General features: G+C 41.2%; 3 protein-coding genes across 3 annotated transcripts; 1 reads left to right on the top strand and 2 right to left on the bottom strand.

Moving 5' to 3' along the window:
- Nucleotides 1-1,794: 1,794 nt before the first annotated feature.
- Nucleotides 1,795-3,114, bottom strand: LOC6563378. Its single transcript, XM_001990697.2, has 2 exons — nucleotides 2,168-3,114; nucleotides 1,795-2,069 (listed from the first exon to the last, which is right to left on the bottom strand). The coding sequence occupies exons 1-2, from the start codon at nucleotides 2,948-2,950 to the stop codon at nucleotides 1,929-1,931; spliced, it is 924 nt and encodes a 307-aa protein (XP_001990733.1). The 5' UTR covers nucleotides 2,951-3,114; the 3' UTR covers nucleotides 1,795-1,928.
- Nucleotides 3,115-3,961: 847 nt separating this feature from the next.
- On the bottom strand, nucleotides 3,962-6,496 carry LOC6563379 (adenosine 3'-phospho 5'-phosphosulfate transporter 1). Its single transcript, XM_001990698.3, has 4 exons — nucleotides 6,005-6,496; nucleotides 4,853-5,915; nucleotides 4,524-4,649; nucleotides 3,962-4,459 (listed from the first exon to the last, which is right to left on the bottom strand). Exons 1-4 carry the CDS (start codon nucleotides 6,049-6,051, stop codon nucleotides 4,289-4,291), a joined length of 1,407 nt encoding a protein of 468 aa, XP_001990734.2. The 5' UTR covers nucleotides 6,052-6,496; the 3' UTR covers nucleotides 3,962-4,288.
- A 359-nt stretch (nucleotides 6,497-6,855) lies between these two features.
- On the top strand, nucleotides 6,856-11,033 carry LOC6563380 (serine/arginine repetitive matrix protein 2). Its single transcript, XM_032737223.2, has 6 exons — nucleotides 6,856-7,100; nucleotides 7,661-8,009; nucleotides 8,574-8,710; nucleotides 8,891-9,532; nucleotides 10,231-10,535; nucleotides 10,688-11,033. The coding sequence occupies exons 2-6, from the start codon at nucleotides 7,785-7,787 to the stop codon at nucleotides 10,786-10,788; spliced, it is 1,410 nt and encodes a 469-aa protein (XP_032593114.1). The 5' UTR covers nucleotides 6,856-7,100; nucleotides 7,661-7,784; the 3' UTR covers nucleotides 10,789-11,033.
- The last annotated feature ends 5,563 nt before the right edge of the window (nucleotides 11,034-16,596 follow it).

The following is a 16,596-nucleotide window of genomic DNA, read 5'->3' as shown; positions in this document are numbered from 1 at the left end:
CCCAAAATATCAACATCTTGGATTTATCTCACACCTGAAATGGCGCGCTTTTGTTGTGTACGTCTTGGTGGGTCTCCCACTCCTGATGCACCTGCTCATCGTTTCTTTTTGTTACAGCTTTTGATTGTATTGGCGCTTGTTGGATATGGAGTTGCAGCACCAGCACCTGTCAAGGCACAGGGTCGCTCCTTTGGACTGCTGGGTGGAGGATTTGGCAGCAGCGTTGGACTGAGCGCTGGCATTGGACTTAACGCTGGGCTCTACAGTGGATTCGGTGGTAGTGGTGGCGGTTACTATCCCGGCGGTGGGTATCATGGCGGCGGCGGTGGCTATTATCCCGGCGGTGGCTATCATGGCGGCGGTCACGGCTACGGTGGTGGTTTCGGCGGTGGATATGGCGGCTACGGCGGTGGATATGGACACAGACCCCACTATGGCGGCTTTGGCGGCGGCGGTTATTATCCCGGAGGTGGTGGCTACAACAACTATGGTGGTTCCTATGGAGGTCACTACAGCCAGTCCCAGTCGCAGTACTCCAACAATTATTATAATGGCGGCTATGGCGGTGGCGGCGGTTTCTTTGGCTGATAATCCCTGCTGAATGTGATTCTTAAGTCTAGTTAGCTTTTACCTTTTGTACTGAAAATCGATTTAAAAAATACATATATGCATATTCATATGTATAAAAAATACAATGCCTGAAAATCCCCTGTAAAATCCGGTTTCTCTTCTTGCTGTGGATACGTTGTCCTTGTCATCGTAATTGTTGTTGTTGTTGTTGTTGCTGCTGCTTCTGATGACTTCTTGATTTTAATGAGCTAAACGCGACGTGCATAAATTGTATGGGCCACAGATGTGAGATTTGTATAATAGTACGTGCATGACTAAGAACTCGATCAGGGGCAAGAAGGAACAGACTCGGAAATTATTCATTATGCGACAACATAAACACAATTTATGATGCCATTTAATCAAAACAACTCAAACTGGCTTTGCGCAAATTGTATTTTTTATTTAGAGCAAAAGTAATTATTTGTGCCGTCATCTAACATTTACTATAAATAAAAAAACGAGACATATTTTTCCTATGAAAGCTATGTCATAGCGTAGTCCGATGTTAATAATGGCTATTGAATTTGGTTGTGTTAGCTTGGTAAAGAAAGGTTTTTATTTATACAAAACTCAGCTTTCAACCGAATGTTCCTTTTGGAAGCTATATGATGCAGTAGTCTTATCTCAATGGTTTTTGGGTTAGGTGGGCAAGTTTGGTTTAGTTTTTTTCATACATAAATTCAACACTCGATTGATATAGTGACCCGATCCAGCAGTCTCCGGCAATAAGAGGTAGACATCGAACTGAGGGACCCGTGTGCATGGAAAAAATAAAGTACTGACGTACATGGGTATATCGACTAAGCTAGTGAAGTTGATCATGAATATGCAGTCGGAGACGACTTCTTAAGCGCGTTACAAGTTCCAAAACAAAATTATAATATTAAGCAAAGACAAACAAATATATTAATGGCAAGGTAGCTTCAAATTGAAAGGATTTGATGTCCTAATTAATAAAGACAATTCGTATATACTTTATAGCAATAAGGATCAAAACTGAATTTAAAAATATTTTACATTTTTATGACCTTATATAGGAATATATTAAGTATGTCTTGCAGTGTGCAATTCCCGAGTCGCTATAGCCATGCTCATCTGTGCTTCCATTTCTCCCCCACACTTTCAAAAGTAATATTTTCCATCTGTAAGAATACTTTTGGGCTCCTTTTTGGTCGATTGTAATAAATTTTAAAGGTTTATAATATTTTACATTTTAATATTATGTCTTATGTGTATTCGATACCATCTAGTTGTAGATAATCACATTTAAATACTAATCGATTTGTTTTTGTTTTTCTCGAGTCTCGTTTTTGAGTTTATCCATAGCTGCTGCGTTGATTTGTGGAGCGATAGGTGCCCGTCTGGTAGACCGGCTGCACCTGACCCGTCAGCTGCTGAATTATTCCATTTATTGTCGTAGAGACACCGGCCGTAAGTGCTCCCGGTGTCAATGGTGGCTACAAATGGGAATTGGGAATTGATTATTATTGTAATATTGTTATTAATATTGCATAATTATTGTTGAGTTCAATTTGAAAGAGTTGTCTCGACTTACCGCGCCTGCAGAATCGTAGTAGACGCGATTCGGAACAGGACGACGCACTGGAACTGGGTTGTAGTTGGGATCGACGGCTGGATCACTTTGCAAGTCGCCAGCTGCCGGTGCTGGACGTGCTGGGAGTGGATCAGCGTAGGGTCTGGCGGGTACAGTGGCCGCCAGGCTGTTTTGCAAGATGCCGGGCGCAAAAAGCGATAGCCAGGTGGCTAAAGGTGCAAGGGGTCGAATTGGCGCCACGGGAGCAATGGGGTCCGACAGCAAACCGCCGCCCAGGCCACCCAAGCCACCCAAGCCACCAAAACCACCCAAACCACCCAGGCCACTGTAGCCACGACAGCCGTTAGATCCGCCATACACATTGTACACATTCACGTCGAACAGAAACCGTCCCTGCTCGACCTCATCTTTCCGGCCACCGGCGGCGTCTCGACCAAAGGGAGAGCAAGGTCCTCCATAGCCGGAATATAAAGGTCGATACAGTCTCTTCAGCTTCTTCTTGAGCAGCAGAGATCTGTCGTCGCCGACATCGGAGCTCAGTTCGTCCAGCTCCTGATTGGCAGCACCAGCGAACTTGGCATTCTCCTTGTCCGCCTGCCTGCTGCTCGAACTGCTCTGGCTCCGACTGAACCGGCTGCTCTGTTGTTGCGCATTGTTGTAGTTGTAGATCGATGGAGGGGCTCGCCGTTGCGGGTAATAGCTGCCGTAGTAGTAGCCACGTGGTGCAGCCACACAATATCCTAGGGCACCAAGCAGCAGCAGCAGCAGACTGATCAACTGCATTTCTCAAGGATTTAATTTACACTCAATTCGATTCAGCGAACACTTCTATCTCAACGACGCGTTGGCAACGGACTATGCTGCCAGCTTGGACTACGCCCCAATTTATCACCTATGCACGGCTGTGCAAAAACCAAAAAAAAAACACAAAAAACTAACGAAAATTGCTAACAACATGGCAAATTTGATGTTTTCCCTTAGAAGGCATGCGATTGCATAATGCCCTTTTTTTATTAGCTCGAATTTTTCCAGCGCATTCGCATTCGCATTCGCATTGTTTTTTTTTTTATACAAATGCTAATTTGGATCGCCCCCGCCTAACCCAACCATCATCATCATCATGATGATGATAAACAGCCAAGCAGCGTTTCGCCCACATGGCTCTGAAAACGAGTTACAAGCTGACGACTCTTGTGCATTGACCTGTGTCAAATGTAAAAAGCAAAAACCAACCAGCCAGCCATAGGGAGCTCTAACTTGTTGAAGATTTGGCCAAAACAGCAGACACTCCATATATGTTGCCAAAAATAATGGCACACAAGTGGGTCAATGTCGCGATGACTATGCTGGGAGCCCCCTTCATTTATTGTGCTTTATGTTTCGCTGTGATGTGATGGGAAGCGTGCACAGACAGCTGCAGAGAAAGATCAGCTGTAATATATTGTATATGTATATATATATATAAGCTCAGCTAGTTTCGATTACAACATTCTTCTAGATAATTTGAGCTGACACAACGCAATTTAATGTTGAAAACTATTAAGCTCAGTTTGTGGATACAAATATATGATTTGCTTGCAAAAGAGAACATTCATTCAGAAATCATTTTTATGTATTTTATTTAAACTTTTATTGGTTTTTGAATATGGAATTCAATTTATATGCACAATTCCCTAATAGCCAATGCTAATCGGAAACCATTGAACTCATTCATTAATTTACATCTGACAGTTTATGTTTAAATCGATATACAAACATCAAGCAATTACGGAAGTACACACATACATATATATATATATTTATATATTCCATAAGCTAAGCACATCAGGTTAAACGGGAGCTGCATTAGACAGTTAAAGTATTGAGCCTATTCATAATTTTAGGCTGATAGCTGCATTATTACAAATACAATAGTAGCTAAAGCCTCTGGACTTTTTTCTTTTTGCCTTAAAACTAAAAAAAAACGTAACTGTACAATTGATAATAGTCTATGACCTGATAAATGGTAAATAAACAATCGCTGACTGACATTAAAATAGTTTTTTTTTTCTTTTTTTTATCTTAACTGAGCAAAGATTTGCAGCAAACTGTGCGTCATAGTTTGAGAGGCATGTTGCCCAACTAAACAGCTACTCTCGGCTTGTTGGCTTCAGCACGCTTGCGTTTCGCCCTCAGACGCTGATTGCAGTAGACACGCAAAAAGATGGCCACGAACACGATGAGCACCCCAAAGATGCCTAGCAGCGTAATGCTGTGCTGATAGATCAAGCAGGAGAGCATGATGGCAACGGCCTGCAGCAAAGAGCGTATTCGAAATAAAAATAAACGTTCTTAGAAAATGGGGTGAGAAACTTACCTGACGCACTGTCATTATGATGGTAAACACAACTGGCCCGAATACATCAATTGTGTGATAGATAAACAATTGGCCGACCGCTGAGCAAATGGAGAGCACAACCATATCAAACACAAACTTGGGATGCTACATAAATTAAACAAAACAATTGGGTTAACCATTGTTAGCTGTTTCCGTATGGAATTTGAAAATGTGTTCTCGTGTAGAATAAACAAATATAGTGTACAAATATCGACTAAGCATGAAGAATAGAGTTTAATATACGATTTTAATCTATACGTAGATCAGCAAATAATGAAATAAACACATTCAAGACTTGGGTAACTCACCTCCGTGGCAAAGGCTAGCGAGTCCATGAAGCCGCCCTGCATGGAAAGCGACGCGCCCGTGAAAATCGATGAGAACAAATTGACGCCGCACATCATTTGCAGCGAGGTCATGCCGTAGCTCTTGAAGAGCGATCCCTGCCAGTTGGCCGTGAAGCTGTCGAACAGCATGTACATGGACAGCAGAAAGATGCCCGTTAGCGTTGTGACGCCACTGGCCCTACTACTCTCCGAGGAGCCGCTCATGAAGAAGATCATGCCCAGGGATATGAGCAGAGCCGTTAGATATTCATGCGTTTCATATTTGGCCTTGGACATGATTTTGCCCATCAGCATGACGGGTATGATTTTGCAGGACTTGGCCAGCACCTGCGTGGGGAAGCTGACGAACTTAAGCGCCTCGTACTGGAACCAGGCACTCATTATATTCGAGAAAGAGGCATACGCGTACTTGTACAGTGGGGCACGATGTCGCGAAGTCGATGGCTGCCACTGCATATAGGTGAGGGCGACGACGAAGGCCAGCAGGCGATTGGCAAAGACCAGGAATTGTGAGTCCTTGAACTTTGAACTCTCACCGGCGTAATTCAGATAATGCTGCGTCATAATCTTCTCCTGGAGCACACCCCATGTCAGATAGGAGACCATCAGGCCGCCAAAACACCAAAGCATCTGCACCGCCTCCTGTGAACTTGTCCGCTTGTGGGAACGTTCCGTAGATAGGCCGTTGCTGCTGCCGCTGCTGCTGGCAGCGTGTATGACATCGACAGACTCGTAACTGGAGTTGCCCGTGATGCACATATTGATGGCCGTGTGCAGAAACGTGCGATTGCCACGCTCCAAGTAGCTGCTGCGCTGCACATATTTGTAGATGAGATAGCCGGGCAGAAAGACACAGCTGTAGCCGAAGCAGTTGACCAGCAGCTTGAGCAACCACGCATACTCCTTGGACTGGGCCTCGATCAGCTGCGACAGTGTCACGTCCAGCGCATAACTGCCAGCCAAGGAGATGCGCAACAGGTCCGAGAAGAAGTGTATCACCAGCAAGCTGACGATAATGAAGGAGCTAACGAATAACAGATATACATTTAAATAATACGATCGAATAAATAATACTATTAGGTAGTTAAGATAACAACGATTTAATTGTCTTACCATATAATCAGCTCGGGAGCACGATTTGACATTTTGTAGACGTGCATGTGGCGACTTTTCTGTTCCGTCTTCGAATTCTTTCTTTCTGCACGGTTTGGCTCGGTTTGAAGATCGAACTGAATTTGAGTTCTGATGGCCAGCTATTTCTAATCACGCCTCAAGCGTTTTTTTTTTTTTTTGGGCAGCTCGAGTCAAGTGTCATAAGTTCAATAACCGCGCAAAACTAGTTTTTGCATAATTTTAAGGCAACAACAACAGCAATTAAAACAAACAACTTTTTTTGTTTATGGCTTGTAGGTGAGCTATTCTGTGTGTGTGTTTGTTTACATTTTAATGAGTTGTGTGGCAAGATGTCTGATGTTTGGTGATAATGCTGCTTGGTGGCACAGCCGTTACTCGTGCCGGCTGTGCAAATACTATGTGTGCAGCATGTTGTTAATCGAAAAACTATCAAATGTTAAAACCAAAAATAACTAATATTGAATTGCGAGTGTGACCGTATTTGACTAGTCAAGAAATGCTTAAGACAGCGTTGCCAGATAGATCCATTTTAGTAATGGAATCTGTGGTTAATAAAGCAATAAATATAATAGGCACTAAAATTATACACAAGAATTTATAATATTTGAAATTTACATATCGCTGTCAGATAGCTCCATATTAATAATATAATTAGTGGTTGTTAAAGCAAAAAATATAGTAGGAACTAAAAATAATATTCAAGAATGTATAATATTTAACGACAGTTCACCAATACTAAAATGGCACCAATGAACTAGTTCACTCCAATTTTTGAGAGCAATTCCAATTTGGTCACACTGATGAGAAAATTCAACGCAATCCAACACTACCAAGCTATACCTTTTGCGTTTTTCATTCTTTGTGAAAACTGTAAGAAAAATCATAAATTGTGCTAACAAATAGTAATAAAAATCAACTATACAACGCTGATACGCCATCTAAACGGTGTAAATAACAACTTGAAAGTGGAACATTCAATTAGCATAATCGCAAAAGCGTGTAAACCGCTTAAGAAAAAATTGTGAAATTCGTCGTTGGAAATCCAATAAAAGAATTAAAAAGGAGCAATTCTAATGTAAGTAAAAGTTTAATATCATTTATGTAATTTTAAAAACGTATATTGCATGATATATACACAGAAACATTTGTGTGTATCCATTAATGAGTCAAAGGTGCTGCTACTGCTGCTGCCGTTGTTGTTGTTGTTGTGGCAACAATGTGTGTATAATTATAGAATACATCTGAGCATTATGCTGAGCATTATGCTTTATGAACTCATTTCCAAATATATATAAAATATACATATAAAGTGTTTAGTTATTGGAGCAATTATGCATTTCATATTTAAAATTATACTAAACTAAACAAACGTATATATATATTGATCTACATATATATTTTTTATGGTGTTATATTATATTATATTTTAGAGTAATTTTATTGCCAGAACAGCTGTCGATTAAAATTCTTTCTTGTGTTTCTAATCCCATTTTTATGGCTTTTTCACATTTAGCGCCAGCTGCAAACTTGCAGATTTATCCAACTACCTGTGTATATATTTGATTTGAGAGCTGCCTGCAGGTAGCTAATTATTGGGTGTATAAAACTAACCCTCTGCTTTGATTTTGCTTACAGTTGCAAACCAAGTTTCAAGTCGGACACACGCTGATAAGAGCACAAAATTCAACACTGCAGCAATTAATAAAAGTGAACTTTAAAAGAGAAAATAAAGAAGCATCTACAAAAATAAGTATCTAAAATGGTGCAGACTGCAATATCGCTGAACGATCGTTTCACTCAAATGCAAAAGCAACAGCCATCGGCTAGTGGAGGCGGCGGAGAAGGAATCTCTGCTCGCCGTCGGAGTCGGTCGAGGAGTCGCAGTCGCCGCATTGTGAATGCAGCAGCATCGGTGGAAAATACGCGCCTGCTGCAGGAATTCAAACGGAAGCACACCGTGCAAACGGCCCTCAAACTGAAGCGCGTATGTGTCTCCCCCTTCCAAAAAAAAAAAACAAACAAGCAAAACAAAGGTAGAAAAGAGCAATCAGAGTAATAAATTACTCTGGGATTGTGGATCGAGTATGAACTGAGCCACGACGACATCTGCATGGTGTTCTTTATTCTCTGAGCCTGGCTGGGCAAGGCAAGGCGTTGACTTGGCGCAAAGAGCAGCCGCGCTGCAACTGGAAATGGAATTAATATATAACAATATAACTAAATACATCCAACAGCCAGCCGATGCAGACAGAGAGACACAGGCAGACACCGTCTGTTTTCATAGCTAGCCAAGTTCAGCCCAGATCTCGTGGAGAAGCTTAGCCCAAAAACTAAACCCACTTGTAGTAGACTTCTTCTATTGTTGTCGTTGTAATTGTTGTTGTTGTTGTTGTTTGTTGACACACAGAGAACACACTGAACAGCTACCGCTTGAGCAGCGTCTGAATTCAGTCTGTAAACGCAAAACAAAAACATACCCAACCAACCAACAAACAAAACAAACAAACAAAGTACGAAAAATCCATCACAAACCTTATGCATCTTACAGAGAAGCTTGCGGACAACTGCTGGCGGCGGTGGCGGTGGTGGTGGCGGCTCCACCGCACGCCTTGGCGCCACCAAAACGCTCCGCCTCGGACCCAATGGAAGACCGATGCGCTCCAACAACGTCAACCGACTGGCAACGTAAGCATCTAACAAAAAAATAAAAACAAACTTTGTAGCTGTTGTTGATTGACTGCCTGCATCAGAGTCAATGGACGAAGACTGCTCGCTCTGCTCCAAAAATGCAACTACAACATAAAAACACATCTACCTCTTCTGCTTATTCCGCCTATCTACAACTTGAAACCCACACATAACTAGCATGCGCGCCGATCTGATTGCCAATAGTGGACGCAGCGCCCCCCGTCGCAGCGGCAGCAGCAGCAATCGACGTTCCAATTCGGCTGTGGCCGGACTGCGCCAGCGTCTGGGCCAGCGTCGACCCACAGTGGGTGGTGCCGCCGAGCGTGTGGCTCAACGTCGACGCGGCTTAACGCGCCAGCAGCAGCAAAGGGCTGATCAGCTGCAGCAGCAGCAGCAACGCGGCCGTTCACGCAGTCGTGGACGCGCCCGTTCCCTAAGTGGTGGTGGTGGTGGTGCTGGTGGTGGACGCGATCGGGCCCGCAGTCGCAGCCGGGATCCGAGCCGTTCGGGACGCTCGCAGAGCCGTGGACGTCGCCAGCCGGCGATAAACGGTGCAAGGGGTGCGCCGCGTGCACCGCGTGCACCGCGTCGTGTGTCGGTCAAGCAGCGCCTGGGCGTTCGTCCGGGCGTGGCAGCAGCAACAGCAGCTGGAGCTGGAGCTGCCAATAAGCGACGTGGCAATCGTCGCGGTAACAGCAGACAGCGCGGCGTAGTCGCCGGACGAATCGAGAAGCGTCGCAACTCGAACACGGCACAGAAGGCAGTAGCAACTGCCGCCGCCGGTGGTGCACGAGGACGCAACGGACGTGCACGTGGCAGGTAAGAGCAGCATTTTCAAATATGCCCCATTCCCATTAGATCCAAAATGTGTTATGGAAAGAAAGAAAGAGTTCGAAAATTATTTGTATTTCTGATCGGAATTACGATCTACAATCAGAAAAATAAGGAATATTTATCAATAAAAGTCTAAAGTTTTTGTGCGGACTCTATCCTGTTCTGATGAACCTTGTAATTGGCGTACCATATGCAAGACGCGTATTCGAAAGTAGGATGCACAAGTTAAATTTATAGTGTTTTAGTAATATACAAGACTTGATTTGCAGAGGAAGAAATATGCATGTCAAACTTAAGCTTGGGTTCTAAAAGGATACCCAAGTCATCAACACGTTCAATGCGATCCAGCGAGTTTTCCATTAAGAATTATTTAAAATGGGCACTCGCCTATAAAAAGGCATTGATTTGTATTTATCACAAATAAGATTTAATAAATTTAGTCGACTCAGGAAAAGACTCTTAACTGACGAAAGTTCATTTATGAATAACGTGAGGAACAAGGGGGCAAGGTGACTTCCTTGTGGTACTCCAGTAGTAACTTGAACAGACTTAGATATAGCGCCTCTAAAATAAACTTCCTTTATCCTAAGAGTTAAGTATATTAAGATCCAGCAATAAGGTATCCCGCAAGATTTAGTTTGTGAATTAGTAATTACCATAATTAAATATTTGCCTCCTTGCAGATCTGCTGTACGAGCTGCTGCTGCTGCTGCTGCTGCAGGTGGCGCCGTCACTCATCGTTCTCGCTCCCGTTCCCGTTCCCGAGCACGTAATGCTGCTGCTGCTGCTGGGGGTGCTACTGCTGGTGCGGCAGTTTCATCGAATGGCCGACAAAGGGGTGGTCGTCGAGGACGCAGTCTGCAGCGCAACGCTGGCAAAGTCGCCAAGAAGAATAGCACCGCTGGAGCTGGCAAGGGAAAGCAGAAACAACAACAGCAGCAGGGTCGTCGCGGACGTAGTCGTGTTCGTGGTGGTCGGACGGTTCCAGGTAAAAGCGTTGCAAGATTGGCGGCTCACTGGACACACCAGGCTGCCTGCTGGATGGGAGCGTATAACGACTCAATATGATGGAATATGGAATCTTATGCCTAGGTGCTCCGATTAATACTCGTTTTCTTTTTCTTGCTCTCCATCACCTAGGAAATCAGCGGCGCGGGGAGGTGAAGCGTGAGGATCTGGACAAGGAGCTGGATCAGTATATGTCAACCACGAAATCAGAGATGGACTTTCTGTTGAAGTAGAGCAGATCCCCCTAACCAATGAGATGATGACCACCGCTAGGCAGTTCTTACTAATACTTAAGTTGTCTCATATAAATATATATATATATATATATATATATATAAATATATAATACTAATTAGCTTTAAGCGTCACACACCCATCTAACGAATTGAAGTCCAAGTGGTGTTTAAATGCATTCTGTAAATAGCATATTAATTAGCTATAAGTAATTGGATCTGTTCGCATAATTGCAATTGCATTATTTGTTGCCTATGCAACTGAAATACAATTGACTCCTTGTTCAAAACTAAAAGGCTCTCTGTTGGTCTGTGTTATTTCTCATCCCCAGGCAATACATGCCTTTATTGCCAAACTGACCGGAAATTGATTTTGTCTGGCTTTTGTTTACGTATATCTGGCAAACCTCAGAAAGGGAGAGATAGAGACAAAAATATATATAGAGAAAGCAAATAAAGAGTACGAATTGCATTAGATAAAAACCGCATTGAGTTTTTCTAACCATCCCTTGTGGCGGATGAAGATAAATGTATTTCTTGTCGATTTTTTGGCTTACCTGTTTGTTGCTTCTACCCTGTCAACCAATACTAAAGGGAATATTATTTTTAGAACGGAAAATAAAGTCATTTATATGCAGATTGATAGCAATAGATCTGTCGATTCCAATGCAACTCCTTTGAAATTCTGCAAGGATTTGTCAAAGTTAGAGCTAGTTTTGTAAAAAAAATATGCGTTATTAAACAATATCCATACGAATATTGAAAGGAAACATATTTTTGAGCTCAGCACAAAGGACTATCGATGTGCATTTAAGGATTTTAACTTTTCGATAAAAAAGTTTGGGTACAAATTTCACAAGCTCAAATAAATCACGGAGTCCGGTATAATCATATCACGATATTATTTCGACCACAGATAGTCCTAGGAAGGATGAAAGTGCTTCAAGCGGTTAAAATAAAAGGAACGCTTTCAAGACAGAAAATTGCCTTTATCTCGGTTATACACTTGTGGATCCTTTTTGTATTTACAGAAACCAGATTTTGTGAATCCAACTCGAATTTTAACACGTGATTGGATTATTCGATAAGCCAATATTCCTTGAGTGCACCCCGATAAAGGAGGTTCTTGTGATTCTTTTGGCAAGCATTTGACAGAATTGCAGCTATTGTCTGGTCACCAATGTACCCCTCAAAGTACTCGTATGCCGTAAGATGTTTGAATTTAGTGCTTATCTAGTTAATTACATTGTAGCCCGAAAGTATGCTTTAATTTATTTCAATTGAAACCTCAAAGTAAGTGCAAATTTGACCCGTATAATAAAATATAATTCCTTTCACTTATTAAAATATGTGTTTTCAACTGTTATTTAATTTTAATCCATTTAAGTAATTCTGTGTATATTAAATTATATTTTTATTATTATCATAATAATTTTATTATTATTATTATTATGATTTGAGTCTAAAAAGAAAGTGAACTATTTTTTTTTAAATACATACGTACTTATAAAATGTAAACATATAAGAAGAAAATATTATTTTAAAAAACAATACCTTACTCTCTGCATGCATTCTTAATTTTAATCATAATTACAGGGTATATCGTTGAACTGAACAATTGAGCATGCTTACACACAATCTTGATTTTCCTTTTCCAATTTCTTTTATTTCAGCATTCTAGTTTTTCGCTCTTAGTGAATTTTTTTAATTTCTGTGATTGATTGCCCTGCTTCGACAAGTTTCCCATCAGGTTTAGCAAAGGTCTGTGTGGCAGTCAAGCGATGTGCACATACATTCGTTTTGGGCGAACCGAGAGAAAATTGGGTTTTGTCATTTTAATTCAATTCGAACGGTTTGCGCTGCCGCAAGGACTTGAGGACCTAAGGACCTGACTCGAATAGTTGTGGCAACATTGTGACTGTTATCTGCCACTTCATTTAGCTGCACCAATTCGCTAAATCAGCCTGCAGGGCACTAAGTAGCGAAACATGTCTTGGCAACCGGCTCAGATGCTGCTGGCTCAATGCGATTAGCTGGCATCAATATGCCATGGCTGTAACTAATCACCTAGGATAACAACAGCAGTCTCCCACTAACGCGGCTAATTAACACAAAATGGCCATTTGTTGCGCCTGCTAATTGGCTCCGGCATGGCGAGAATTTCTCCCGCAATGTGTCCTAGTTCAAATTATCGTACCCCTGGGCACGCTCCTCATTAACCCCTTTTTGCCAGTCAGCTGTTGAAAACATTAAGCAATTCAACAATTTATAAGCAATTAGCAAATGTTGCCGGCCAGAAACACGCTGTTGCATAATTAGAGAATTTAATTTATGTGCTTACCTTTTTCCCAAAAGGGTTACCCCTCATTGCATTCACAACACAACATGTTGCTAATCATATTGCCAACAAAAAATACAAAATTTTCTTAATTCCAAATGTTATGTTAATATCTGAGCTAACAAAGGCAATAATGCCCATACTCACATGTAAGCTGTTTTAAGGACCTTTAAATAAAAGCGCCAATAATCACAGTAAACCAAACACATATTAATTTGAAAAATATATTTCTTTCAGGTAGCTTTAAGCATATTCACAAATATTCATAATCCTATATATTAAAGACCTTTCTTTAAATACAATGAGCAAGAAAAAGGTATGAGCAAAAATTCAAGTATTGAATTACTTTTGTATAATCTATATAATCTACAGATAGCATTCACAATTCGAACATTTTTATTACAGATGCCGCTTTGATTTGATTTCCATAATGCCATCTTTAAGATAAGTGTGACAGGTGGCTGCCATCCTGTCAAACGTTCAATTTATCAGCGCTGCTGGCCTTGGTGTTCGTTGAGAGCGAATGGCTTACAGCAAGTAACTTGGCCAAAAGGGGCCACGTGCAAATCGGAGCGGCTGAAAAAACAGTCGAGCAACCAATTTTACTAATCTTCTCAGCAGAATTCGAATGGGAGCAAGGATGCCCAAGGGTCCAGCCCAGCCACATAGTCTGAAGGTGAAAACCTTTTTGGTTGAATTTCGTGTCCATTTTGCATTGACGGACGGGCTGAGCGGTAATCAAGGACTTGTGAGCTTAATCTTATTCTTATTCTTGCTCCAGAAAAGATATCCGTATTGCGTTAGGCTCATGCATAAATTGTTAAATATTCGTGGCAACCCGTGGTCTAATTACTAAAATAAGGGTCGAGTGTTAACACAGCAGTTCCGACAGATGCTTTTATCAATTACACGCACGACTGCTTCCACTTATCCTTTAGCTTCAGCTGCTGTCTGAGAAGGACACGTTTGGTGTCCGCAAACAAAAACAACAAGTGCTAAAACAACACAGCACCACTGACAAAGTCAACACCGATTGCCGGCTACCGACTATCGTCCAACTAGCAGTCAAGTTGCACAACCTCATATCACACATACGCACCTTATGCCGAAGTTGAATCAAATTTCGTACACACAAATGTGCCATAATAATAGCTTTTTTTAAAGCACTCGGCAGGTTGGTTAAGCCAGCAGCAGGTGTTTTCTTCTTTCTTCTCTTTAAGATTGTATAAATTAATGTGCGTACGAGTATATATATGTTTTTATTTTCAATGGCGCTTTGCTTGTTATCGTGACCAGCCTAATTAATATGAGCTTTATTTGTATTATTGCTATTTATACTGACTTATCGAGTTTCACAATTATATAGCTCAAACTTTAACTAAACTAGATAGTTTTAGTTGTATTTTTTAGAATATGTTTCTTACTCCAAAACCTTTCACTTGAAGCTTATTATTATTTTTTTCACTAAGAAGTCTGGAACTCGAGATAAGATTTATGAAGTTTGTCTCACCAGTTTACTTAAAATTGTAAAAAAAGATAGATTTATATTCGTAAATTAAAACATTATAATTCCGAATAAAAATTGGTGAAATTGAGCTGAAAACGAATGCTGAAACACAAACAGGCAAAAAGTCATCTCATAAATGGCAATTGTATTTTATTTAGATTGAGAGTCGTCACTCCCCATCAAGCACAAAGCTAATGAAGCGTCAAAGTGTTGAATGCTAATCCCAACTGTAACTGTGTGTTTATGTGTGTGTGTGTGTGTGCGTGTGTGTCGCATAATAAATAAGCCAAATCCGCCAGGTAATGAGTATTTCTTATGGAAATGTGCATATGTGAACAATTGAGCGATCAGCGCTTGTTTCCTCCGTGATTTGCTTTTGTGTTTTTTTTCTTGTGTCTGTGTTTTTGTTTCTTTTTCTTTTTTGGCAAATGCAAATGTTCGCCTGCTTGGGCTTTGCTATTGAAATCGCAAATTTCCTTTCAAGTCGGCTTGAAGAGGTGTGTTGGAAAATTGAAAATTCTATTCGCAGAATTGCATGCCGCATGCCGGCTGAGGCTGAGGCTAAGGCTGAGGCTAAGGCTGAGTACTGGTTCTGAGATGTGAGCGAATGCCAACGCGACAATCAATTTCACGCTTCCACACACAATTCCTTCGCTTACACTTACTTTGACACGTTCTCTCATTCTTTACCACATTTTCCTTTTTATTTTGTATGCCGTTTGCCGCACATTATAATTGCCTTTCTCTAGTTTATTGTTGTTTTCGTCGCCATTTTGTCGTGCACTTTGTTGTTCTTGTCGCCGTTTTGTCGTGCACTTTGTTGTTGGCGTCGTCTTAGCGCTTAACACCACATCGGCTTCAGCATGCCCCACGCTATATGTGCAACACACACACACACACACATTTTGTTATTACTGCAACTCTAGACACCTCGTAAGTGCGTCCATCTCTTTCCAATTTCAATGCATTTTTACTTCTTTGGTCTTAAAAGCATTTGAATTGCATTAAAAATGTATGACAATAATGCAATTTTCATGGAAAGTACCAAACGCATCAGAACATAAGCAACCCTGCATCCATTTACCAATCTTCCCATACCTCCCACCTCGGTCCACATTCGACTACAGATGCTTCACCAAAGTGTGACGAAAGTTTCGAGTGGGCTGGCAACGCCATCAACTGCCATCAGCTGCCGGAAACTGTTTGCTGTCGAGCTGCACAGTAAACGGCATGGACGGCCATGCTAAATTTGCTTGTCTGTGTGTGTGTGTGTGTGTGTGTGTCATAGAACACTTGGGTCCGCCCAACACTCAAAGATCTTGATTAGATGTCCCTCAGGCGTGACACATGCTGCACTTCTGTCAACGCAGCATTCAATGTCAGTGTCAGGCTCAAACTCAAACGTAAGCAGACAAAGATGGTTCAAAGAGATGTGCGTGGTACGCAACTACTTGAAACTTTTGAAATATTCAACTGATTGTAATTCTCACAAATACCAGAAGTAATCAGTTAACTTATGTCTCCAACTTTACTTGTTTTCTAACTTAAAACTGTTTTGTTTTTCAAAACTTATTCACTAACGCAACTCAGTTGATTTGTTTACACACAATCAAAGTTTTCCGTTGAAAATTCCAATTAAAGAAGTTTAGCATTTTTCAAAATTGAAGTACAAGCGAGGTCACATTAAAAAAAAAAAAAGAAATGGTAAATCAAAAATACTTCAATTGAATTTAAGCTGCTCTGAGATTGCATAACAGCAGTAACAATATTAAGGAAGAGTGTTCCTTGGGGAAGTTCAGATCTGGAAACAATTGGGAACTTTTGAAATATGCAAAATATATCCATTTATAAAAATACGATTTAACTTAGGTCTTTAACTTTATCAACACGTTTTCAAATCAAATCAAACTTTTCCGTTGAAAATTCGAATAAACGAAATTTAGCTGCAAAACAAAATACTTAA

The sequence above is a fragment of the Drosophila grimshawi genome, unplaced genomic scaffold (assembly GCF_018153295.1).
Source record: "Drosophila grimshawi isolate 15287-2541.00 unplaced genomic scaffold, ASM1815329v1 contig_311, whole genome shotgun sequence".
Classification (NCBI taxonomy): domain Eukaryota; kingdom Metazoa; phylum Arthropoda; class Insecta; order Diptera; family Drosophilidae; genus Drosophila; species Drosophila grimshawi.
Note: the sequence above shows the minus strand (reverse complement) of the source record. Positions and strands in the feature narration are given on the sequence as shown.

What these genes read in the sequence shown, in the direction of transcription:
- LOC6563380 (XM_032737223.2), top strand. Translation starts at nt 7,785, where the DNA reads ATGGTGCAGACTGCAATATCGCTGAACGATCGTTTCACTCAAATGCAA. An exon ending in AACGTCAACCGACTGGCAAC is followed by an intron (nt 8,711 to 8,890) that starts GTAAGCATCTAA and finishes ACACATAACTAG; the next exon opens with CATGCGCGCCGATCTGATTG. An exon ending in AACGGACGTGCACGTGGCAG is followed by an intron (nt 9,533 to 10,230) that starts GTAAGAGCAGCA and finishes GCCTCCTTGCAG; the next exon opens with ATCTGCTGTACGAGCTGCTG.
- LOC6563378 (XM_001990697.2), bottom strand. Translation starts at nt 2,950, where the DNA reads ATGCAGTTGATCAGTCTGCTGCTGCTGCTGCTTGGTGCCCTAGGATAT. An exon ending in ACTACGATTCTGCAGGCGCG is followed by an intron (nt 2,070 to 2,167) that starts GTAAGTCGAGAC and finishes TCCCATTTGTAG; the next exon opens with CCACCATTGACACCGGGAGC.
- LOC6563379 (XM_001990698.3), bottom strand. Translation starts at nt 6,051, where the DNA reads ATGCACGTCTACAAAATGTCAAATCGTGCTCCCGAGCTGATTATATG. An exon ending in GCTCCCGAGCTGATTATATG is followed by an intron (nt 5,916 to 6,004) that starts GTAAGACAATTA and finishes GTTATTCGTTAG; the next exon opens with CTCCTTCATTATCGTCAGCT. An exon ending in CGCTAGCCTTTGCCACGGAG is followed by an intron (nt 4,650 to 4,852) that starts GTGAGTTACCCA and finishes TAATTTATGTAG; the next exon opens with CATCCCAAGTTTGTGTTTGA.